The 27,452-nt window shown below is 36.2% G+C and overlaps 1 protein-coding gene across 2 annotated transcripts in view; it reads right to left on the bottom strand.

Annotated features, from left to right (window-relative positions):
* The window catches only part of AP1G1 (adaptor related protein complex 1 subunit gamma 1), an 80,812-nt gene that overhangs the window by 35,685 nt on the left and 17,675 nt on the right, over window positions 1-27,452 (bottom strand). For both annotated transcript variants that reach the window (XM_036832727.1, XM_036832726.1), the window contains exons 2-3: window positions 17,070-17,273; window positions 4,960-5,084 (exon numbers count right to left, since the gene is read on the bottom strand). In XM_036832727.1, coding sequence (XP_036688622.1) covers window positions 4,960-5,084; window positions 17,070-17,270 — 326 coding nt within the window. In that variant the 5' untranslated portion in view covers window positions 17,271-17,273. The remainder of the gene's footprint in view (window positions 1-4,959; window positions 5,085-17,069; window positions 17,274-27,452) is intronic.

The following is a 27,452-nucleotide window of genomic DNA, read 5'->3' as shown; positions in this document are numbered from 1 at the left end:
ATATGAAGCACAACTGTATATTTAAAAGATTTTAATATGCTCTATTACTAACTACAAAAAAAAGTAATACAGTAACGAAAACCTTAAAAAAAAATCAGAAAACAATCTCTACTGCTAGAGCATTTAAGATGACTTAAATAAACATCACAACAGAAACACTCTATACTATATACTCTATACTTAAACACTCTATACTCTAAATACTATACCATAAGGTCTTTGATATTATGATATAGTATTAACCTTGATGTTACATTAATTTTTACACTTTTATTTATTCAAAAGAAGAAAAAATTAGTAACTAAAAAGATAGCTAATTAAACCATCATAAACTAAGCTAGATGTTTACAGTGAGGCTCAGTATCTAGTGATACAGATACAAAAAATTCTATTTCTAACAGGCATTGATTACTGTACAGAATTATTTCTAAACCAGCCTGAAGTATACTTCCAGAAAAGCTGAAATATTAAAAGCTTGAACCAGTAAAATCATTTATATATTATAACCAACTCTTACCATTCAGAAGCTGAATTATTATGTTGAGTTATGCTACTTCCACCAGCTTTAAGAGCATTTTAAAATCGTTCAGCTCAGTGGTTCTCAAACTGTGATTAAAGAATCTCTGGAAGTCCCCAAGACTGTTTCAGAGGGTCCACGAAATACAAACTATTTTCACAATACTAACTCATTATTTGTCAGCTTTATTGACACCCGCACTGATAGTGCAAAGGCAATGGTGGGGAAAACTATGGCACGTTAACACAAATCAGGGCAGAGGCACCAAACTATAATAGTAGTCACTGAATACACTGCCACACACTTATAGTAAAAGAAGGGAGGGAGGGAGGGAGTTTCACTTAATACTGCCCATGACAAAGCAGTAAAAATGATAAGTTTTATTATACCTTGACTCTTTTTTTTTTTTTTTTAAAGCCACGCCACACGGCTTGCAGGATCTCAGCTCCCTGATCAGGGACTGAACCTGGGCCACTGCAGTGAAAGCCCAGAATCCTAACCACTAGGCCACCAGGGAACTCCCATATACCTTGACTCTTGAGTGCACATTTTTTAACATTCTGCATGACAAAATGGAAAGTATGCATAAAGTACTTCTGATGCATACTGGAGTAAAGTGGCAATCTCAGAGAAAAGCACTTGTGTATTTGTTTCATTTGCAAGCTAAACTACAAACTAGCTACTATTAAAATGAACATCAGGGGCTTCCCTGGTGGCGCAGTGGTTGAGAATCTGCCTGCCAATGCAGGGGACACGGGTTCGAGCCCTGGTCTGGGAAGATCCCACATGCCGCGGAGCGACTAGGCCCATGAGTCACAATTGCTGAGCTTGCGCGTCTGGAGCCTGTGCTCCGCAACAGAGAAGCCGCGATAGTGAGAGGCCCGCGCACCGCGATGAAGAGTGGCCCCCACTTGTCGCAACTAGAGAAAGCCCTCGCACAGAAACAAAGACCCAACACAGCCATAAAAATAAATAAATAAATAAAATTTAAAAAATAAATAAATAAATAAAATGAACATCATTCTTATTTGAAAAATAACTGACAACTATAATTATTAAGATGTGATTATCTGCCAAACATTTTCTGGAAGAAGAGCCAAGTAAGCTTATCACTTCAAGAGCAACAAGTGACAATATTTGTTGCCAATGATAAAATCTAAGCTTTGAAGTGAAAATTAGAATTTTGGAATATTTGTATTGCCACCGTGAACCTGACAGTCTATCAATACTTTAAAACTCAGTGAACCAATTTTCTCCAAATGCCTTAAGCATGATGTTTAAAAAGCATGCAAGAGTAAAAGATTCATTCAAAGCGTAAGACAGACCAATGGGTTTTAATATAACAAAGAACCAAACTTCACTGATATGGTTTCAGACTCCACATTGTAAATAACCCTAAAGAAACTACCACTTGTGGAGTTTTGATATACTATCATAGAACATTATCCATAGTTATCTGAAAGGTTATTGAAGTCCTCTTTCTTTTTCAAACTACATTATCTGTGAAAGGCTAGATCTTCTTCATATACTTAATCAAAACGTAACATAAGAAACTGAATGCAGAAGCAAATATGAGCATCTAGCTTCTAGCTTCCATTAGGTTAGATATTAAAGAGATTTACAAAATTGTAAAATAATGCCATTCTTCTCACTGAAATTGTTCTTGTTCTGGAAAATAGTTTTTCATAAAAAAATTTATTTGTTAACATTGTAATGGGTTCATTATTGGTCATTTTATTTTTATTTATTTATTTATTTTGGTAATTTTAAATGAACTAATAAATGGTTTTAGGCTTCCCTGAAAAACAAAGAAAGGAAAGGAAACAGAAGGTAAAGTGTCAATCAGTCAGGTTTGCTATTGTCTACCAATTTGAATATTTAAGATAAAAATTACTGATAAAATAAAGTTTAACTTAACTATGGCTTTACCATTTAGTGTCCTAGTTCCCAAGAGTATTTAGTTGACTCTTCAATCATTTTTCAATGATTAAGAATATTTGCATAATGCAAGCTCTTAAAGTATTATATTTAATTTTTAAAGATTTAATTCCAAGATCATTAATGTCAGAGTTTTTCTAGGCCAATGAACAATGAGGTAAACATTCATCATTAAACAGAAAAACTGTTGGTACATATGATGCCCCATAATCGAAATGCAAAAAACCTCACAAATAAACAAAAAAACCCATTCATTAACAGATTAAAAAAACACACAGGGGACTTCCCCGTGGTCCAGTGGTAAAGAATCCACCTTCCAATGCAGGGGACGCGGGTTCAATCCCTGGTTGGGGAACTAAGATCCCACATGCCGCAGGGCAAATAAGCCCATGCACCACAACTACTGAGCTCGCGTGCCTCAATGAGAGAGCCCACATGCCACAAACTACACAGCCCAGGCACCCTGGAGCCCATGCGCCACAACTAGAGAGAAAAAGAGAGAGAAAACCCATAGGCCACAAGTAGAGAAGACCACACGCCACAACGAAGATCCCGCACCACAATGAAAGATCCCGCATGCCTCAACGAAGACCCCACGTGCCGCAAGTAAGACCCGACGCAGCCAAAAAACTAAAGAAAATAAATTAAAAAAAAAAAAAACTGAATTATCCAAAGTCCTTTAACTGAGCTTAAACTGAAGTGCCAGATCAATTCCCAACTATTATTAGCTCTCTCCTAAATTCACTTGGGGCTTAGCTGGGTCTCATGAAAATTAAACACAAAGATTCCTTCTTTGCCTATATGCCTATTCTTCAATTTTTATCAAGCTACAAACCTATACTTGAGTTTGGTATTAAGTCTCTAATATGAACTTGCTGCTAGGCAGAACTGCCAAATTATCAGCATATGATTGAAGGCTTGAATAATAAGGGCACAGAGCATGCAAGAACAAAAATTAAAGAAACTTTCAGAGGCCTGTCCAGAATAAATGTGTAAAGTCACATTAAACATCTAAAATGTAACCTCCATGACACCAAGGATTTCTGTCCATTTTTTTCATTCTCCATCCCCAAAGCTCATAACACCTCCTGGCATACAACAGGTATACAATAAATATTTGTTGAATAAATGAACCAACTTAGTATTTTCATTACTAATATTTATTTCAAGGCCAAAAAGAACAAGATTCTCCCAAATTAAGTCACAGAGTCAATGTATTTACATGACACACTATAGTTACAAGCAATCGAAATTCTCATTTTGAAATTTTTCATTATCCATTGGGAAATTTTAAATTATAATTTTTACCACAGCAAAATATATGAGTTCAGTGTCTTCAAATTGATCACCTATATCCCCCGATTCTACTTTCTGTCAAATACAGAAATACTATAAATGAAAAAGAAATCTAAAAAAGGAGATTAAACCAACAGACAAACCAAAACCAAATCAAAACAAACCAAAAAGTACCTTTAACCAATATGGCCATCAGAACTTCCATAACTTTCTTTCTTTTTTTTAAAAAAATTTATTTATTTAATTTATTTATTTTTGGCTGCGTTGGGTCTTTTTTGCTGCGCACGGGCTTTTTCTCTAGTTGCAGCGAGCAGGGGCTACTCTTCGTTATGGTGTGCGGGCTTCTCATTGCGGTGGCTTCTCTAGTTGCAGAGCACGGGCTCTAGGCACGGGGGCTTCAGTAGTTGTGGCTCGCGGGCCCTAGAGCGCAAGCTCAGTAGTTGTGGTGCACGGGCTTAGTTGCTCCACGGCATGTGGGATCTTCCCGGACCAGGGCTCGAAACCATGTCCCCTGCACTGGCAGGCAGACTCTTAACCACTGCGCCACCAGGAAAACCCTAAAACTTCCGTAACTTTCTAACAGAAATTTATTATAAGAGAGATACTGAGAACTGTTAATTCCCTACTCACAGGTCCTCTAATTTCTCCAGAATGGCAAGCATTAACTTTGTAAGTTAAACACATAACTGGACTAGTAAATCAGTAAAGCACCCATTAGAGAAAAAAGGACTTATACACAAAAATTCACAGGGCTAAATATAATTCCCAGCAACTGAAATCTGGGATTAGACTGCTGACAAGCAAGACCTCTCTTTTTACCTTTAAATGGTATTTATTAAGAATATACACTGGTAATTATTTAATAAACACAATGTTTCATTATTCGTGGTATTCAAAAAAATATATGATAAGAAAGCTCAGATTTACCAATGCTCTTTCTATTCTATGAAAGTCCAAATGCTTATCCATGGCTAAATAGTTGCTATGACTCAAGATGTACAGCAATGCCTTCATTTAGTTAAATTATCCCCTACAGAAGTTTTAATCGTTTGCTTAGCCTCTTTACGTATAAGCTACAGAACCAAAAGCAGCTCAAATACATTCTAGACAGTAAATATAAAATCAATAAATAGAAGCTTTTGATGTCTTATTATAAAAAAGACCTAAAAGTACAAAGTAGTTATTGGAAGAAAGAAATTAAGACTCACTTCTTGATACAGTTGGTCATGAGAAGATGGACATCTTGTCTTTCATCTAACAGCAGCATTGCCCCTAAATAGCCAATGCGTTTGTCTGTGAATTTTTGAGAGGCGATAAGCTTGAGGCACTCCAACTACAAATAAAAAATAAATAAATAAATAAATAATTTTAAAAAAGGAAAAGAAAAAAATTAAGAAATTGCTACCATAATCAGGAAAGCAATGTTTTTAACCCAGAGTCAATGGTTACCTAAAGTACATAGGTATAACCTGTATAATCAAACCACCAAAATAAAAGGCAAAGGTTTAAGATCGTTCAATATCTTCATAATAATAATCAAGTTCTGGAACAGATCATCTTGTCAAGGTCCTATGGTATTTGCCATCCAAATAATCTGTGAAGTTTACCTTAGATCTATATATTCATACAAACTACTAAAGGGTTGTCATAAAGTTTTAATAAACCTAATTCCTAATTTAATTCCCAGGTTATATTAAACGAGCACCAAGCTCATGTGTGTATTTAATATCTGGTTCCTATTTTGAATATCAAAAACTCAGTAACTGGAAACATACCAAAGTGCCAAACAGTGTCCTAAACACCAGGAATGTACAACTGAAGAAGAGATAGACAAAAACTAACTTTAACATAATGTGGAAAGTGCTACATTTAGGGCTCGAACCAAGTACTATGGAGAGGTGAGGTTTTAGGAATCAAATACAGAAGTAAACAAACACACACAAGCCAGAGGAAAACCCAGTAATGGAATTAACCTAAAATGTTTTATATGACTTCTTCTTTACATAATTCTTCTTTACACAATCCTCAGAGCTTAAGAATCCGTGTAGTTATTTACAATAGTCAAGACATGGAAACAAGCCAAGTGCCCATCAACAGATGATTGGTTTAAGATGTGGTGTGTATGTGTATAAAAATATATATATGTATATATACATATATACATATAATGGAATATTAGTCATAAAAAATAATGAAATAGCACCATTTGCAGCAACATGGATGGACCTAGAGATTATCATATTAAGTGAAGTAAGTCAGAGAAAGACGAACGTTGTATGATATCACTTATATGTGGAATCTAAAAAATAATACAAATGAATCTATTTACAAAACAGAAACAGACTCAGGAAATAGAAAACTTACGGTTACCAAAGGGGAAAGAGAGAGGGAGAGGGATAAATTAGGAGTAATTAACAGATACAAACTACTATACATAAAATAGATAAGGAACAAGGATTTACTGTATAGCACAAGAAACTATATTCAATATCTTGTAATAACTTATAATGGAAAATAATCTGAAAAATATATATATATATATAAAACTCAATCACTTTGCTATACACGAAACAGACAATATTGTAAATCAACAATACTTCAATTAAAAAAAAAAAAAGAGTCCTTGTATTTAAACAGTTTGTCTCTCTACTTAGCCTTTCTTGAACATCACAGTCACTCTGATATACTTTATCATTCCATCTTCACTAACATGGAAGAGGCCAAACATTCCCTCTCGGGCAGTGGTTTACAAAGGGTATACACAAGTTAGACTCTTCAAGAGGGGTTTTTCAAACTATGCTCCCATTTAGAATCACTGCATTCCAAGGAAAGGGGCTCAGATGCAGACTGGTGTAGACAGGAATGTAAGATCACATGAGACTACTTCCCATATGAATCTGCCTGTAAGTATGAAAGTCAAACTGAGAAATGTAAAAGAGTTTACAAATAAACCTGTTTCGAGCTATTTAAAAACTGCTCTCTCAATGTACCTACAATAAAAACACCTAAATGTTGTGGGATGACTACACCATCATGAGCAAATCAAAGAAGCCTCAAAGGGAGAATAACCAGGATCCCAAGGAAAACTGAAATGCCTCTGAGATCAACAAAGATTATCTAACAACCCTTCCCTTCCGTCTACACATTCAATTTAAATTTCAAAAACAATTTCTGAAATAGAAGATGTTTACAGTCATTCTTACAATGTCAGCAGAAAAATTACTGCTGAGGTGAATGAGAAAATCACAAGTTAAAATGTTATTAGAAAAATCTTTCTCTTTTTCAAACTGAAGGACTTTAAATCTTTCCATTTAATCATTCTATAAATAAGTATTTTAGCAGTAAAAGAAAATGTTCTAAGAACCAGGTATCACTGAAATGTTTATCGTGCTTACTGAATCACGCTTCAGGCAAACAGCAAGCATTACACAAACTACCCAAATTTTTTTTCTTAAGGTGAACTAATGAAAAGGACACTCAGGCATTAATATTACTTCATATTTTTAAAGGTCAAGTTTTAAGACAGTCACACCAAAAGTTATTGGTGACTGGTGAGTACAATTTGTTGCTTTTTGTGACAGCTGTTAAAACTTACCTAATAACTAAATAGCCAAAAGAAAAACTAAAATTAAAGGGACAAATACTAAATTAATTCTTTTTTAATATTTCCTGTTGGTACAGTGACTTTGCTCTAAGAATGAGCTGCTGTTTTTTTTTTTTTTGAAGGTGACAAATTTGAGGGGAAAATACAAGATTATATACTGGAAATGGCCTCTGAAATACATACTCCAGTGAAGGATTAACTCTGATCACACTTCACATTTACAGTGGCCAGCAAACAGAGCTCAGACTGTACCACGTGTCATCATTAAAAGTGTTATCAAGGTTTTCAAATGTTGAAAAAGAAAATGACTGGAGGGGAATACAGTGGGATGTGGGTAAATGTGAGGAGAGGGCATCCACTTTTGAGCAGCAATCACTAAAAACACAACTCAACACTTACATGAGTTACAGAACACAAAAAAAATAGTAACCAATTAAATGTATCCACCCCTTAGACAACAACCTCAACTTCCATCGAGAACTACTGCTCCTCACTTAGAGCTACTTGAAACTGCCACCTGAAACACTGCTAACCCACAAATCTGGCTTTAAATCCACCATAAACAGTCCACCACCAAGGTAACAGAAAACTTTTGCTTTTACCCCAAACTCTGTGAGCAAAAGTCAAAAGACAAATGACAAACTTGGAAAAAATATTTGCAACTCATTTCACAGACACGAAATCCTATACAACAGGATTCTACAAACTTATTTTTAAAAAGACCAACAACGAATATAAAAAGTCAAAGAATTTGAACAGACAGTTCAAACTAAGAAATAATTCAAACATACAAAATGAAGTTCAATCTCCTCATAAAACAAATGCAACCACATCTAGGAAAATTTACTAAAAAATCATTGACCTGTACACCTGAAAAGGGTGTGTTATATGATATGCAAAATATGATTCAGTGAAGTTATTAAAAAAGAAAAAGAAACGCAAATCAAAACCATATTGAGATACTACTTTTTAACCTATTAGCAAAGATAAAAAACTGTCATAACAGTGCAAGGACATTAGTAATGGCAGTATAAACTTGCACAAGATGTAGTAAGAAAGATTTGGTCTATCTAAATTACAAACACACATATCCTTTGACTCAACAAATCCACTTTTAGGAACTTACAATGCATTTATATTCCCACATGAGCAAAATAATGGATATTATTCCATTGTAGTATTACTTTAAACAGTAAGATTGGAAATAAATGTCCGTTAATAAGACATCAGTTAAATAAATTGATTCACACATATAACAGAATACTATGCTGTATGACTACCATGAGCATGTCAATAAAGTTGGAAAAAAATAAGTACAAGGAAGCTCTTTATATATTGGTATGGGTTAATCTTCAAGACAGATTAATAAGCGGACAGTGCATACAGTATGTTACAATATATTTTTGGAAGAGGCGAGAATATGTATGTCCATCGCCTGGAGATGTATAAAATGTCTCTGGAAGTATAGTCAAGAAATGAATACCACAAGTTGCCTATAAGGAGGGAAACTAAGTGACTGGAAGAGGATAGAAAGCAGAGTTTTCATCGTATATCCTTTTGTATCCTTTAAATTTTGCGTCGATGAACTGTCATTATTTATTTCAAAGATAAATAATATTGGGCTGGGAGAGAAAAAACTGCAGGATAAAGAGAACTTACATCTAACTTGTAGTTAGAAAAGTTAATACAATAATATTATAATTAAAAAGGAAAAAAACAACAAATCATTTGTTCCCCCTCCAAAGTTAAACAACATATATTTCAAAAAATAGCAAAAAAGCATTTGAGTCTTGGAATCATTTCATGAAAAAGCCCTTGAAAAATTTAAGAACAAAATCATATGAAAATATAACTCAGTAAATGGAAACAATCAACCTTTTAAAGATAACTTAAATTTATAATGAGCAATTACTGTGCTATTCTATCATACCTGTGATGCCGCAGGAACGTGTTAAGAAGTATGCTCCCTTCTTATCTCTATTCCCCACAAGGGCTGTGCTCTTTTCTGCTGACAGTTATTTTGTATTCTTCACCTACTATCAATTTCTTCCTTAACAAGCTCTTAATATACTGATACTTGCTTATCCACAGCAACCTTCTCCCTCTCCCCCGACCTACATCCCAAAGGGTTGACTGTGGTAACCCTTTGCTACTCACTGATTTTTTTATATTTATTTTCCAAGTGTTTTGAGACACTGTGGTTTTCCTTTAATTTAGAAAGCTCCTGCTGTGTCCAAACCAATGTGCTAGTCATTCTGATACACAGTTAGAAGGACACATAAAAGAAAACCAGCATTTGAATATTTATCATAAAATATGATATATATATACCGTGACAGTCATGCACAAGCCTACTGTGAAAACAAAGTAGGAAGGCCACCCAATTCAGAAACTAAGAAAACATCTGAGAAAGGTTTCTACCTCATTACAAAACACTTAATGGAACAGAAAGAAACCAGTTAGGAGCTTTGCCTCTCTTATCCTGGTTCTAGGTAAGAGACCTATGTGAGTTATTTCAACAATCTGGGCCTAGTTTCCTTATCACTAAGGTAACTGAGCCACATCATGGAAGACAGTGCCCTAACAGTTGTCCTACACTCCATGTCTTCAAGGCAAATAGTCCCTAATTCTCTCCAGCTGATCCTTGAACTTTTCTCAGAATATTTTCTCAGCAGAAGCATTCCAGAGAGCCATGAGCAACAAGCCTTAAGGGACTGAAGTTATCAGCCTCCTTTAGAACAAATACAGTGCCTTAAAAATCACTAATCAAAATCACCTCGGAGGGTTCTAAGATATATAGGTCACCCCCAGGATATTCTGATGGAGTAGATTTGAGAGAAAGCCTAACAACTTAATTTTTACATACTTTTCCTAGACGACTCAATGCTCCAATTTTCCTTGAATTTCAAAGCAATTTTTAAAAGGAGAACTTTACCAAGTTTCTGGCCTTGTTACATTTTTCTGAAGCAAGTAAAAATACTGCCTTTTATCAGCATTAATCTGGTTGCCCTTTAGAAAAAAGCTGCACTCGTTTTGTTAGCTTTTAGAACAATTTCCCAAAAGGTCAAATGCACATATACATTTGCTTTTAATTTAACACTGAGCTTTATGATGTGAACAATCATCCTAATGAAAAGATGCAATTAAAATATTGTAAACATTAACGGATTTGCAACTGATTGGTTAGGTCTTAGTTACTTGTATTTCATTTTAATACTCAGAAATAACTTTCTAGTTTATACACACACACACACACACACATTTCTGAAGAACAAGATTATAACTGCTTTACCACTATGTAGCTTGGCAACATAAAATCTGTATGGACCAGAGCCTGTTTTTTCATTCTTCTGGCATTAACATTCCTATTGTATCCCATTTTTTTTTTCTCTTGAGAAAATTTATTATGAAATATTTTACTCAAAAATTTGACCTACCAACGAGCTTTATCAAATCTTAATTTTACCCTATTTATTTTAATAAATTTAATATTACAAATTCAACTGAATCCCTCTGAATATTCTGCCTCAATCTGTTCCCTCTATCCCAGGAGTAACCAAAACTCAAAACTGCCGCTGATCATTGTCATGTCATATGTCCTTAGCTATACATGTAGAGACAATTGTTTTTGAATGTTTTAAACTTTACACAAAGTATCATATTGTATTCCTGCTCTTTTCACTCAACATCTTTTGAGCATTACTCACATCCAGACAAGAAGCTCCAATTCGGTCATATTCATTGCTATAGAGTATCCCATGTATGAATATACTACAACTTACCTATTCTTTTTTTTTATAAATTTATTTATTTTATTTATTTTATTTTTGGCTGCGTTGGGTCTTCGTTGCTGCACACAGGCTTTCTATAGTTGTGGCGAGCGGGGGCTACTCTTCGTTGCGGTGAGCAGGCTTCTCATTGCAGTGGGTTCTCTTGTTGCGGAGCACAGGCTCTAGGCATGAAGGCTTCAGTAGTTGTGGCACACGGGCTCAGTAGTTGTGGCTCACGGGCTCTAGAGTGCAGGCTCAGTAGTTGTGGCACACAGGCTTAGCTGCTACGTGGCATGGGGGATCTTCCCGGAGCAGGGCTCAAACCCATGTCCCCTGCATTGGCAGGCAGATTCTTAACCACTGTGCCACCAGGGAAGCCCAACTTACCTATTCTTTTTGTGGAGATACAGATTGTTCCCAATGCTTTCCTAACAGAAACAAAACTACAATGAACACTTATAAAACGTCTCTTTTTAAACAGACAAGGAGGCTTGATCAGATTCAGGTTTATCAGTTTTTCTTTTGTTTTGATTTAGCAAATATAATTCGCAGGTGGTGGTATGAACTTTCATCAGGAGGCATATAATTATTTCTGGTGGTTGTCTCTCTTGTGACATTAGCAGCACCGATGATCATCAGGGGTTGCAAAATGGTAATATCCTAATTCTTCCATTCCTTCTTCATTAGCTGGATTATTCCTCTAAGGAGCAATTTCTCTGTATATACCATTGGATCACCAATAGTTCCTTCAGAAGGAACTTAGCAATAATTCCTTTACAAGGAACTACTGGTAAGGAAAGGCAGGATAAATGTTTGTTTCTTTCCTTTTATTTATCAGTTTTCAAAATAATGAGTCAGTTCCCTAGTATCCTCCAAAGATGACCAATGAAATTTTCAAAAAATTTTTTAATTATTATGAACTCATTGATATAAACTTACTTGGTATGTTTCAACTACAATTATTACTTTTATTAAAAGCTCAAACTTTCGGGCTTCCCTGGTGGCGCAGTGGTTGAGAATCCGCCTGCCAATGCAGGAGACACGGGTTCGAGCCCTGGTCTGGGAGGATCCCACATGCCGCGGAGCAACTAGGCCCGTGAGCCACAACTACTGAGCCTGCGCGTCTGGAGCCTGTGCTCCGCAACAAGAGAGGCCGCGATGGCGAGAGGCCCGCGCACCGCGATGAAGAGTGGCCCCCGCTTGCCACAACTAGAGAAAGCCCTCGCACAGAAACGAAGACCCAACACAGCCATAAATAAAATAAATAAATAAAATTTAAAAAAAAAAAAAAAAAAAAAAAAAGCTCAAACTTTCTCATTTTGAGGCATGACAACCTCCTCTTGTGGCTACCATATCCTTTTAAAATGACCTCTGTAGTTTTTCTTGACTTCTTATACAGTACAACAGTCCAAGCTTATTCTCTACATTTCCTGCCCCCGATTTGGGATCAGCCACCTTTCTAATGGGCCTGACCCTTTTAGAATAAAAGGGTATTTGGAGACCACAATCTGAGCTTAAGTGTGCTCAAGGCAAGGATGCCTACTATCACCTCTTCTTTTCAATATTGTTCTCCATGTACGGTATAGTAAGGAAATAAGAAAATGTTTAAGGATGGAAAAGGAAGGGAACTGCCATCATTTGCAGACAGTATTGTTGACCATATGGAAACAATGGAGTCCACAGGGACTCTTAGAACTAAGTAATGTTGCTAGGCAGATAAACAGACAAAAATCAATTATATTTCTATATACCTACAACATAATTATTAAAAATTTTAAAGAATGCTATTTACAATAGGAACAAGAGCTCCAGGGAACCTAGCAATAAGTTTCACCAAAGATGTGTAAGACCTTATGGAGAATACTGTAAAACTTTAGAGAACCTAAGGAAGTGAAATGCTATACTATACTATATTGATGGAGAGGAAGACTATTGCAGACAGGTAATTGGGTACAGCAGGCCAGGATGGAACTGGGGAGAAAGAGAATGCATGCCGAGCCTGGAGAAGGTCCCCAGCCTACTACTACCATGTGAAAATGTGGATCCAGTGTTGCCAAATCCTCTTGACTTTCTCAGAGAAACTAGAAATCCAGATTTCCGTGAGAAGTTATTTGATTTTTATATGTAGGCAGCAAACTCAAAACAATTTTAAGTACTGTGCAGGACAAACAAAATACATCTGTGAAGAATTTGGGCCCTGAGACACCATTTTCTACTCCTGCAATCTACCCACTTCTTCAGATATTCAACTTTATTTCTGGGTTGTGTTTAAGCCAGACACGTGAAAGTTTACACACCCTACAGGAAATCTATCATTGCTTTTGTTGTAAAAATGTTGAGGATATTGTCTCTTACATTACTAAAAGACCCCTAAATAAAAGACCCATGAAAGAACATCCCTTTTAGAATTCAGTGCTTTTCCTAAATTTTGTTTGCTGTCCCTTAGGAAATGGTAAAATTGGTAATGTCTGATAGTTTTTTAAGAACAAAACAAATGTTTAACATTTATTAATTTAATTAAATTTTAGAATTCAGTGCTTTTCCTAAATTTTGTTTGCTGTCCCTTAGGAAATGGTAAAATTGGTAATGTCTGATAGGTTTTTAAGAACAAAACAAATGTTTAACATTTATTAATTTAATTAAATTTTAGAATAACCCTATAAAGTAGTATTATGAATATCCCCATTTTACATATGAGGAAACAAGAAAGGTTAATAAGGTTCTTGCTCAAAACCACACAGACAGTAAAGTAGCAAAGCCAATTCACATTGAGGCAGTCTGGTTCCCGCAGCTGTGCTCTTAAATTCTAGTAGTAACAACCACATAACTGAATCTTTTTTTTCTTGCCTGAGCTGCCTCCCCAACAGCAACTACATAGGCCTTGTGTTCTGAATTCTTCCTTCTCCTAACTCTTACCTTCTACTATTCTGTTTCCCTTTTAAATAGATGCTGGTAACATATGCCATCTCAAATCTTTTTTACTGCAAGGCAGGGCTAAAATAATTAATTAATGCAAATAGCTATTTATAGATTTAAACTAAACACAAAGAATGAATAGGTTTTAGAGTTATACAAGGTTGAGTCACTTAAGTCACTTAAACTCTAAATTTCAGTTTAAACAAGTCACTTAAACTCTAAATCTCAGTTTCCTCATCTGTACTATGAGGATACTACCTACCTCATGGGTTTTATTGTAAAATTTAAGTAAGACTTTTAAAATATGGTTACTAAAAATTTTTAAATTATACATCTGGCTCATATTTAATTTCTGTTGTACAGTATCATGTTAGATACTGCAGTAAAAAAGAAAAAGAAACAGGTGAAATTAGCTTTAATAATATATTTTATTCAGCCCAATATATCTAAAATATCATTTCAACATATAATCAGCATATAAATTATTAGTTAGCTATTTTACATCTTTCTTTTGTACTAAGGTTTCTAAACACAGTATGTATTTTACACTTACAGCACATCTTAATTTGTACACTACATATCCATCAGAAATATGTGCACTGTATTTAGATTTCATAAAACTTACAATTGAGCTAACAAAAGATCAAGATGAAAAAAAAAAAAAAAATTAATTACATGGGACTGAGTGAACTGATGAGGATGAGTATAATTTTTGTGACTTTCTGTCTGAATTTAAAAAAAAAAAAAAAAATCCCACAAGGACTCAGAGGCAAAGAATATACAAATCAATTTTCACTGCAAAGTAAAGGAGCTGTTACAGTGGAGGATTACTGGACTGAATGTCAATATTATGACATAGTATGAGTGTGTTTCATGTTTGGTAATTGCAATCATTGTTGCTTTTGTTGTGGTCATCCATGTACAATGCTTGGTGTCAGTCTATTTATGTCTTGTAAAAATAAAATACAGTGTGTGTGTGTGTGAATAAAAAAAAAAAAAAAAAAAAAAAAAAAAAACTTACAATTGATAAAATAGATTCACATACCCAAGTTTTAAAACATATTTAAAAGTTTTCCAATAACTGCATCAAGTACCCACCCAAAATTTATTTTCCTTTAATCTTCACCTCAGTTGAACTAGCCACATTTCCAAAGACCAGTGGCTACACAGCTAGTGGCTATCATAATGTACAGTGCACATCTAACAAATAAAATGCAATTAAAGGCTGGCTGTTTTTACACATAATTAAATGAAAATGACACTGTGATTCATACATGCAGGAGAGAGAATCTTGATAGGAACCTTTTTATGGGTACATTATAAAAGCAATTCCAAAGGGTAGGGTACCAAATTACTCATATGGATAGGGCCGTGACTTATTCAAACAGAGGGAACAGAATGAGGGCCTTAAAATTATGATTCCTATTCCCACTCAGAAAAATCTTTATTTTTTCGTATCAAAATTTTAGTACTTTCCTTGCGTATGAACAGTCTCCGCCTAAGACTTAAATGTTTTATCTAATTAAGTTCCAAAACACCTAGACAGACTTGAAAAGCAGTTTTATTTAAACATGTTATAAAAATAAATCTTAGAGATACATATATAGAAAGCTCCTTTACAAAATGAAGTATCACCAAAGTCTATCCTATGATTTTAAATTCCAGAGTTTGTCTTTAAAGTACACCCTTTGGAGCATATAAATCTACTGTTTCCATGATGTTAACAGTAGTACTCTCTGAGTAGAAGGATTAGGAGTCTTCCCTTCACTTGAGTATCTAACTTAATGAGTCTACTTAAAATCAACCAAAAAGAATATATGAACATCTATTTGCTTTATACTAATTATGTCACGTACTACATGGATAACCATGCCTAGATCCACTTCTGATATAGTAAAAGCATATGACGTTTATTTATAGAAGACAGCTGTTGTTTTTGACTGCCTAGTATCTGGTCCTTTCCTCTGATATTAACAACTCAATTTTCCTTTGGGGAATTAATGCTCTCCCACTCTCAAACATGTATTTCTAGAGAGGCTGATCTCATTTCCTGCCCCAAAATGAGCATAAAAGTAACCCAAGTCAGCCTGGTAAGATTCAATCCCATTACTTTTTTGTTTTAACCTAAGGGTGAGGGCATCTCCTTCCACTGAAGTTAATGAGCTGAACAGAAGATAAACTGATGACCATCTTTCCTGATAAATATATCAAAACATTAACAATATTATCTTTGAATAATGCAAATATGGGTAGCATTTTTTTCTACTTGTACCTAATACTGCACATTCTTTCTTTTAATTTTGCAGTCTTTGCAATAAAAAGACTACTTAGCATATAATTAAATTCTTAAGTGAAATAAAATTTAATAGCATTCATAAGAATTAAAAAACAACCCACTATACCCTTCTCTGTGACTCAATCTCCCTTACCACATACAAACGTGGAAAGAAGAAAGCACTTATCACCAAGAATATCATGCCCAGACTGGCTGTATGTGTTTGTATGTGGGAGCAAATCAAGAGGCAGACCTGCACAGTGGTTATAGCTATCAAGGAATGAGGTAATTAGGACAAAATCCTTAAATGCTATTACTTGGCAACCATCTAATTTCTTTTACTTAAAAACATCTGTTGGGGGTGTTCCTCATAATATCACTGCACTGAGGAAATAATTAAGAAAACATTTAGCAAACTTTTCTTAAATGTATACTCATTATAGTCCAGGCCCTCTGACAGAACAATCACAATCTACTGGTTAATCCCGGTCAATTTTTAAACTCACTGCCACCACCAAAACATACCCTAATCCACATAATGAGAGATTCCCAATGGAAAGGACAATTGATGGCAATGTCATGCCTTCCCAGGTCTGCAGCCTTCTCTCTCAATTCTACCCTCAGTCCACAATAATCAGACTACAAGGACATCAAAAATAGCCTGTCCTCCCCAACAGGAAAGACTGACAATCCCTGACCTATTGACATTAAAATAAGAGTACCCTTGCTAGATGTGGTCTCAGCCCAGCCTACCTGTCCAAAGTGAGCAGGGTAGCCCAGCATGTGCATATATAGTAATTTTGCCACATTCCGACACCGGTATGTATTGTCTTCTTCTCTAAAAGATGACCGAATTGCAGCACATTCTTTCTGGATCATTTCTCGTTCTTCGGCTTGGGTTCGGGCTGTCCGGATGGTCCGGATCAGCTCCCGCAATCTGATGGGGGCTGGCATTCTCTGGATATAGAAAGACATTAAATAAAGACGTTCACATTTTTTACTACCAAAATCATTCACACAACTTCCCACACACACTTCTGATTTTTAAGAATTTAAGACTTGCTGAGTCCAGTAATACAAAGTTCCAGCAAAGCTATTACATACAAACCCCTCAATTCATTAAGCCTCTGGAAAGAACACAAATAAAAATGTTAAGTATTAACTAAAGCAAAATAAGACATAAAATACACCAATGATGTAAAGCCTATCACTAATATCAAAATATCTTAGGAACTAACTCAACCTAAATCTTTAGGCAATCCTTAAATTAAGGAAAGGCCTATGCCTAACCTTTAAGAAGATAGGTATTTTCTGCTCAACTGTTGTTAAACTCAACAAAGCTCAACAAAGTATCAGATGAATACTGAATATGATCATAATCAAAGCTCAATTCAACAAAATGAAAGATTAGGAGAAAAGACCAAATATCAGATTTAAACACCTTTCCAAGAAGCATAATCATCTCAGTATCCTAGGTACTCTTTGAAAATGTGATGAGGAAAAAAATAATAAACTGATCTCAGCATACAAAACTGTCAAGTGAAAAAAACGCACAACCTAAAAGCTGAGAACTATAGTTTATTCAGGGCATTACTGAAACCCAGGATACAGCATCTCAGATAGCTCTTCCAAAGAAGTAAGGGAGGAGCCAGGATATATAGGAGGTTTTGCTGTGGAAAAAAAACATGTAGTCGAACATCAAAAGATGACTGCTAATCACAAAAATAGACGTCTCAAGGCAATGATTTTAGTGCTTTTCTACGTATGGGAAGATGCAAGAGTCTGGGCTGACTGAAATCATTCCTTTGATATGCATCTTAACTATCTAGGGCCCGTATCCTGTTTTTCTCCATCCAGAATTCCCCTCAAGGTGCACCATGGGGGACAGCTGCAGTGGCTGATGGCTTCACATCTACAACATCCTTTGTTTACTGAAATGGCAGGTGACAATTTTTTGTTCAGAAGACTACTGGTGTCATATTCTCATGAATATTTTAAAAAGTAAAAATAATAATAATAACAACAGAGGACCTATAATAGACAAAACAATTATGAAAAAAAAAAACCCACAGGTGGAGAATTTGCACTACCTAATTTCAAGAAATACTACAAAGCTACAGTAATTCGGACACTGTGGAACTGAATTTAAGGAAAGACAGAGAATAATGGAGCAAAACAGAAAGTTTAGGAATAGACCTACACAAATATGTTCAACTGATTTTCAACAAAGGGGCCAAGGTTATTCAATAGGAGGAAGGATAGTCTTTCAACAAATGGAGCTAGCACAACTGGATATCTACATGAGAAGAAAAAAATTAACCTTGGACCCTAACCTCACATAATATACAAAAATTAACTCAAAATGGGACACAGAAGGAAATCTTTGGAAACGTGAGTTAAGCAATCATTTCATACACAAGCAAAAAATACAAAAGAAAAAATTAATAAATCGGATTTTATAAAAATTTTAAACTTTTACCCTTCAAAAAATGTCATTATAAAAATAAGGCAAGCCACAGAAAGAGAAATAATACAATTCCTATCCTACAAAGGGCTTGTATTTAGAATATAAAGTTCTACAACTCAAAAATAAAACAATCTTACTTAAAAATGGGGAAAAGATTTGAATAGACACTTCTCAAAAGAAGATATATGAATGGCCGTAAGCACCTGAAAAGATGCTAACATCATCAGTCAGCAGGGAAATGCAAATTAAAACTATAAAGAGATATCACTCCACACCATTGGAATGGCTAAAATTGTAGGCAAAAATATAGAACAAATAACTTTCACAGACTGCTCGTGGGAATGTAAAATGGTTCAAATACTTTGGAAAACAGTTTGGCAACTTCATATAAAGTTAAATATATACTTGGCATATGATTCAGCAAATCCACTCCATATTTACCCAAGAGAAATGAAAATATATATTCTCACCAAGACATGTACACAAATATTCAAAGAAGCTTCATTTATAATTGCCAAAAACTGGAAACAACCCAAATGTCCATAAACAGGTGAATCGTAATCAGTATACCCCTATAAAAAAAATACTTCTCAGAATAAAACAGAACCAATACACAACATACAAGAGTCTCAAAAACATTCTGCTGAGCAAAAGAAACAAGAACAAGAGAGTACATATTGTATGATTTCACTTATATGAAACTCTAAGAAAGACAAGTCTCATCTACAGTGATGGCAAAGAGATCAATGATTACCTGAGAGGATAATGATAGGGACTGGACTGGGATGCAAGGAAACCTTCTGGGGTGATAGAAATGGATATATGCACTTCTTGAAATTCACCAATCTGTATTCTTAAAACAGTTGCATTTTATTTTATACATATTATACCTCAAAGTTAAGAAAAATGATAGAATTAGATAATCATTACAATCACCTTCAGTACATATTAGCTGTGGAATCCTAAACCAATGATTTTCAATGTTGTTCTATTCTAATATACCAGGAGGATGTCCCACTCCAATCGGTCACTATGGTATCAATCCTCAAGGTAGGGATAGTACATTAGGAATTTAGAAAAGTTCCCTAGGTATTGATATGCTTTGGTATATTGGCCCTCTTAAGATTGTGTGTCCTAAACTATGCAAAGCTACCTGTATAAGGCTGTTTTGTTACCTTTTTTTTAAAAATAAATTTACTTTATTTTTGGCTGTGTTGGGTCTTCGTTGCTGCGCGTGGGCTTTCTCTAGTTGGGGTGAGCAGGGGCTACTCTTCGTTGCAGTGCGCGAGCTTCTCATTGCGGTGGCTTCTCTTGTTGCAGAGCACGGGCTCTAGACGCGTGGGCTACAGTAGCTGTGGCACGTGGGCTCACTAGTTGTGGCTCACCGGCTCTAGAGGGGAAGCTCCTGTTTTGTTACTTTTTAACAGAACTATTCAAGGGTCTAGGGTTTGTAGTTTACAAAGCACTTTTACATTTATTATCTTCATCATCTCATTTGTCCCTTAGATCATTTTGAAGTAAGGGCAGAAAATCATTATCCCCACTTTGCGTTTGAGGAAACTTGGTCTTAGAGCAACTATTCAACTTGCTTAAGGTCACAAAGGCGGTAGCTGACAGAGTTAGCACCTGAACCTGGTATTAAAACTCCAAGAGTTCTTCCCAGTACTTCAAAAATAAACATTATATTGGACTTCCCCAGTAGTCCAGTGGTTAAGACTCCGCACTTCCAATGCAGGGGAACATAAGATCCCACATGCCGTGCGGCGTGGCCAAAAAAAAATTTTTTTTAATAAATAAATAAACATTATATATACATGAAATTATATGATTGCTAGGATTTGTTTTAAAATACTCCCGGGGGAGGAACTTCCCTGGTGGTCCGGTGGTTAAGAATCCGCCTTCCAATGCAGGGGACGTGCGTTCGATCCCTGGTCGGGGAACTAAGCCCGTGTGCCACAACTAGAGAGAAGCCCGCGTGTCGCAACAAAGAGCCCGCACGCAAAGAAGGATCCCGCATACCACGATGAAGATCCCGAGTGCCGCAAGACCCAACGCAGCAATAAATAAATATTAAAAAAAAAAATACTCCCGGGGGAAAAAATATTGAGGAAGGAAAATAGGAGAGAAAAAAAATGCAACAAAACGGGCAAAATATTTTTTTTTTAAAACAATTTATTTTTGGTTGCACTGGGTCTTAGTTGCTGTGCGCGAGTTTTCTCTAGTTGCGGCAAGCAGTGCGCGGGCTTCTCATTGTGGTAGCTTCTCTTGCTGCGGAGCACGGGCTCTAGGCACGTGGGCTTCAGTAGTTATGGCTCGCAGGCTCTAGAGCACAGGCTCAGTAGTTGTGGCACATGGGCTTAGTTGCTCCACGGCATATGGGATCTTCCCGGACCAGGGCTCTAACCCGTGTCCCCTGCATTGGCAGGCGGACTCCCAACCACCTGAGTTGCCACCAGGGAAGCCCCTGGGCAAAATATTGATCACTGATGAAGGTATATGATAAATACATGATGGTACATTATATTATTCTCTATTTTCATGTGTATTAGAAATTGTTCATAACCAAAAACTTTTTAAGTCAAAAAGCCTCGACAAACAAGACATTTCAATCCTTAAAATTTTTCATAAGTAATAAAAAATATTAATAGAAATCTAAATAAAGAACTGCTTTTCACAATAACCATAAATACCACGGACTTCAGGATAAAACAAAATTTAAGGGTAAGCAAAACCAATATACTCTATATTCTTTCAACATAGTGAAATATAAGAAAAGCATAAAGCTACTACAGCTCTCAGAGATCAAGAACTAAATATAAAATCAGTTTTTGACTGTCTAAAGCCCAGTCACTGTACTTTTTTTCCTTCTTCTTTTTTTTTTTTTTTTTTTTAATCTTTTGGCCATTCTGTGCAGATGTGGGGGCTTATTCCCTGACCAGGGATCGAACCCATGCCCCCTGCACTGGAAGCACGGAGTCTTAACCACTGGACTGCCAGGGAAGTCCCTGTACTTTCAAAGAGAATCTTATTTATTATCAACCCTAACTTGGTGTGTGGGGAACAAGAGAAATCTAAAAATCAATCGAGATCAATGGTAATACTCTGCTAAGAAATAACTTCTCTCTAGGAAGACCTCAATGATTCTACAGAGCAAACAAAGACTATCAGAAAAAGCCTAAATCTAGTCCCAAAACGTGTAGTCCAATGGGAAAAATCACAAAAGTTTAAGCCACCTGAGAGAAAAACAAGTTACCTGGAGCAATTTCTCAGCTATCAGCCTCAGAATCACAGAAATATAGTTTATTCCACTAGCTTTTTTTTTTTTTTGGCCGCACCATGCGGCATGTGGGATCTTAGTTCCCCGACCAGGGATCAAACCTGCGGGCCTTCCACTGGAAGCACAGAGTCTTAACCACTGGACCACCAGGGAAGTCTCAAAGCCACTACCTTTTTATGGAAGAAACTGAGGATGCAGGATGTTAACTACCTCGTACAAGGTCACAGAATTAGTTGCTAGCCCGACTCATGTCTCATGATTCCCCCATTCAGCACTGTTCCTCTAATACCAGGCTGCCTCTAGCTTAGAGAAAACCAGTAATCTTTTTTCCTTGGGCTATGACAACTTACTACTACTTGACTTCTTCATATATCACAAGAAAATATCTTAATAGGTGTCAACTAAAAAAATGCACATGGAAGTTGAGAATTAAGTTTTATTCGGGGCATTACTGGAGACTATAGCCAGGGACAGAGCCTCTGAGACAGCTCTGAGGGACTGCTCCAAAGAGGTAACGGAGGAGCCAGGACACATATGAGTTTTTGTGGGAAACAACACAAAACAAAAAGAAACATGTAGTCAAACATCAAAAGATGTTAATCACAAAAAAACAGACATCTCAAGTTAATGATTTTAGTGCTTTTCTATGTATGGGAAAATGCAAGAGTCTAGGTTTACTGAAACCATTCCTTTGATATGCATCTTAACTATTGAGGGCCGGTATCCTGTTTTTCTCCATCCTGAATTCCCTTCAGGGTGCACCACTGGGGGGCTGCAGGGGCAGCAGTGGCTGATGGCTTGATGGCGGGCAACACTCTTTGTTTACTGAAATGGCAGGCAACATTTTTTTTTTTGTCCACATAGGCATGAATAAAAAACAAAAGTTTATTTACATAGTACAGAATTTAGTATATTTCAGAATATATTCTAAGATCAAAACTAAACAAAAAGTTCTGGTTCCAGTGAAGATGGGTATACATAACACTCCATGGAGACTCCTGCCTCTCTCTCCTCTGAATGCAACTAAAATCCTCGACAAAATGCATGCCACAGCTACCCGAGGACTCTGAAAAATAAATGACAGCGAGCAGACTGGAGAAAGAGAGCAGAATTTGAAGTTCCCTCAAACTGGCAAGAAACTATCATTTTCCTCCAGTATTGCCCAGCCTGTACCCAAGGGCAGCCCAAAACCCAGAAGTGCTCACTGGGTACAGAGAAGGAACTCTAAGAAAAACCCTCTCTTTCTGGTCCAAGGAGCAGAGAAAGAAAGATAAAGGACAATGGAGGAAAAGGCTCTCTTTTGTTTAGTTCTGTCCTTCGCTCCACCCGTGCCCCCAGGCAATACTGCAACGGTGCTGGCTGCTGGCTGCGACAGAAAAGCAATGGCAGTAGCAGCCAGGCAGGCACCTAGAAACGGGGCATGGGAGACTCCTCTTCTGACCAGAGGAGCTGTGATCCTAAGAGCATGGCGTAAATCACTCCCTATCCTCCCACTGCTTGATAAAGGTGAATTCGCCAAGAAAATACAACAATCCTAATTGCAAATGTATTCGACAGTAGTGCTAAAACATATATGTGGCAAAAATTGACGGATATGAAAGGAAAAATAAACCACCACTCAATTATAGTTAGAGACTTCAACATGCTTTCTAAGAATAGAACTATAGACAGAGTATCAGCAAAGGTGTAAAAGATGTGAATGCCATTGTCAACTAACTGGATCTAACCAATACCTATAGAACACCCCAACCAACAACAACAGAATATACATTTTTCTCAATTACAGAACATTCACCAAGATAGACCATGTCTTGGGCCATTAAAAAAAAAAAGTTAGGGAATTCCCAGGCGGTCCAGTGGTTAAGAGTCGGTGCTTTCACTGCCGTGGCTGGGGTTCAATCCCTGGTTGGGGAACTGAGATTCCGCAAGCCACGCAGACAAAATAAATAAATAAATAAATTTAAACGAATGGAAATTATACAAAATATGGTCTCTGACCATAAGGGAATTAAACTAGAAATCAGTAACAGAAAGCTAACTGTAAAACTCTCTGTGTACGTGGAAATTAAACAATACGTTCCTAAATAATCCATGGGTAAAAGAGGAAATATCAAGGGAAATTTGTAAATACAGTGAACAAAAACATAAACATACATCAAAATCTGAGTTATACACTAAAGCAGTGCTTAGTGGGAAACATACAGCATTAAATGCTTGTATAAGAACAGAAGAAACATGTCAACAATCTGACAATCTAAGGTCCTACTTTAAGAAACTAGAGGGAACTCCCTGGCAGTCCAGTGGTTAGGACTCCCCAGCTTTCACTGCTGAGGGTACGGGTTCAATCCGGGTCATCCGTGGTCAACCCTGGTCGGGGAACTAAGATCCCGTGAGCTGTGTGGCACAGCAAAAAAAAAAAAACAAAACAAAAAACTAGAAAAATAGCAAAATAAACCCAAAAGAACTAGAAAAAAAGCAAATAATAATAATAAAAAGAACCCAGAAATCAATTAAATTAAAAACAAAAAAATACATCAAGTCAGTGAAAACAAAACCTGGTTCTTTGAAAAGACCAATAAAATTGATGAACCTCTGGCCAGATGATAAAAGAGAAACAATACAAATTACCAATTATTAGGAATGAAAGAGGGGATATCACCACAAACATTAAAAGGATAATTAGGTAATAGTATGAACAACTCAATGCACATCACACCTGGATATCCATATGCCAAAAAAAAAAAAAAAAAAATGAACCTTGACCTAAATTTCACACCTATTAACTCAAAATGGATCATAGATCTAAATGTAAAACATACAACTATAAAACTTTTAGAAGAAAATATAGGAGAAAACCTTCATGACCTGGGGTTAGGCAGAATTCTTAGACATTATACCAAAGGCACAACCCATAAAAGAAAAAAATGATAAAACTGTATTTTTTTTTTTCATAAAAAGTACAACCGGTCAGAATGGCCATCATCAAAAAATCTAGAAACAATAAATGCTGGAAAGGATGTGGAGGAAAGGGAACACTCTTGCACTGTTGGTGGGAATGTAAATTGATACAGCCACTATGGAGAACAGTATGGAGGTTCCTTAAAAAACTACAAATAGAACTACCATACGACCCAGCAATCCCAATACTGGGCATATACCCTGAGAAAACCATAGGTCAAAAAGAGTCATGTACCAAAATGTTCATTGCAGCTCTATTTACAATAGCCAGGACATGGAAGCAACCTAAATGTCCATCGACAGATGAATGGATAAAGAAGATGTGGCACATATATACAATGGAATATTACTCAGCCATAAAAAGAAATGAAATGGAGGTATTTGTAATGAGGTGGATGGAGTTAGAGTCTGTCATATAGAGTGAAGTAAGTCAGAAAGAGAAAAACAAATACAGTATGCTAACACATGTATACGGAATCTAAGGGAAAAAAAAAAAAAGGCCATGAAGAACCTAGTGGCAAGACGGAATAAAGACACAGACCTACTAGAGAATGGACTTGAGGATATGGGGAGGGGGTGAGGTGAGATGTCACAGGGTAAGAGAGTGTCATGGACATATATACACTACCAAATGTAAAATAGATAACTAGTGGGAAGCAGCCGCATAGCACAGGGAGATCAGCTCGGTGCTTTGTGACAACCTAGAGGGGTGGGATGGGGAGGGTGGGAGGGAGGGAGATGCAAGAGGGAAGAGAAATGGGAACATATTGTATATGTATAACTGATTCACTTTGTTATAAAGCAGGAGCTAACACACCATTGTAAGGCAATTATACTTCAATAAAGATGTTTAAAAAAAAAAAAGTACAAACTGTGCTATGAAAAACACTACTGTGCTACGAAAAACACTACTAAAAAAAATGAAAAGACAAGTTACAGAGACTGGGATATTTCCAAATCACATATCAACAAAGGACATGTATGTATTCAGAACATATAAAGAACTCTTAAAAACACAACAGTTAAAACAAACCAACCCAATTTTTTAAAACAGGCAAAAGATTAAAATGGATACTTTACCAAAAAGGTATAAGGATAATAAATAAGCATATTTAAAAGATGCTCAACTACATTAGGCATTAGAGAAATACAAATTAAAACCACAGTAAGATACTTCTACACACCTATTAGAATGGCTAAAACACCAAGTGCTGGGGAGGATGCAGAGCAAATGGAACTCTCATACACCGCTGGAGGGGATGCAAAATGGTACTGCCATTCTGTTAAACAGTTTGACAGTTTCTTATGAACTTAAAACATCCGCTTACCATATGACCCAGCAATCCCACAACTTGGAATTTATCATAGAAAAATGAAAACTTTTGTTCACACAAAAACCTATATATGAATGTTTATAGCAGCTCTGTTCATAATTGCCAAAAACTGGAAATAAAATGCAGTAAATCCATAAAAATGGAACACTATGTAGCAATTTAAAAGGGAACGAACTATTGCTACATGGCATTGCACAGCTCTAAAGTATTATGCCTAATGAAAGAAAACTGTCTCAGAAAAGGTTACATATTGAATGATTCCATTTATATGAAATTCTCAAGAAGACAAAACTATAGTGATGGAGAACAGATCAATGGTTGCCAGAGGTTAAGGTTGGGGAGACTAAAAAGGGACAGCCTGTGGAAGTTTTTCTGAGATGATAGAACTGTATGCTAATTGTGGTGGTTATTACATAAATCTATACATGTGTTAAAGTTCACAAGACTGTACACTCCAAAAAAGGTCGATTTTACTGTATGTTAACTTAAAAATTAAAGTTTTTAAAAAGTAAACAAAAAAGCCTTCAATTAAACAATTTAGACCTATTTGACCAGGTACAGTAATATACACTTGGGATATTAAGTAGGCTAGTGAGAAAGTTATTAATTGTTCCAACCTGCTTTAAGACACATTTAACCACTAGTAAAACAAAACTGTTCAGCCTATAAAAGATAATAGCAAACCCTTATTTAAGGGATGGCTGAAGGCAGGTCTCACCTGAAAGATGAAGTCATGTTCTTTGCCAGTAAAGCAGGGATGGGTGACAGGGAACTAAAAGGGGCTCTGCTGAGCTAACCCCCATGAAGGTGTCAAGCTGTCTAGAAAGGAGTTCCTGAGTGGCATGTTGAAACGTAGTGCTTTCCAAACACAGGCAGGTCAGAAAAGGTGCCTGTTAAGCTATATCCCTTTTGGACTTCTAAACAGGTGAACTGAGACTAAAAGAGAGGATAATGCTTTAATTATGTGGAGAAGGACAATGACAAATCTTTGAGAACTTGTATTTCTCTTTATTTCTTCCTTAGGGCTTCCCTGGTGGTGCAGTGGTTAAGAATCTGCCTGCCAATGCAGGGTTCACGGGTTCGAGCCCTGGTCCGGGAAG

The sequence above is a fragment of the Balaenoptera musculus genome, chromosome 19 (assembly GCF_009873245.2).
Source record: "Balaenoptera musculus isolate JJ_BM4_2016_0621 chromosome 19, mBalMus1.pri.v3, whole genome shotgun sequence".
NCBI lineage: Eukaryota > Metazoa > Chordata > Mammalia > Artiodactyla > Balaenopteridae > Balaenoptera > Balaenoptera musculus.
Note: the sequence above shows the minus strand (reverse complement) of the source record. Positions and strands in the feature narration are given on the sequence as shown.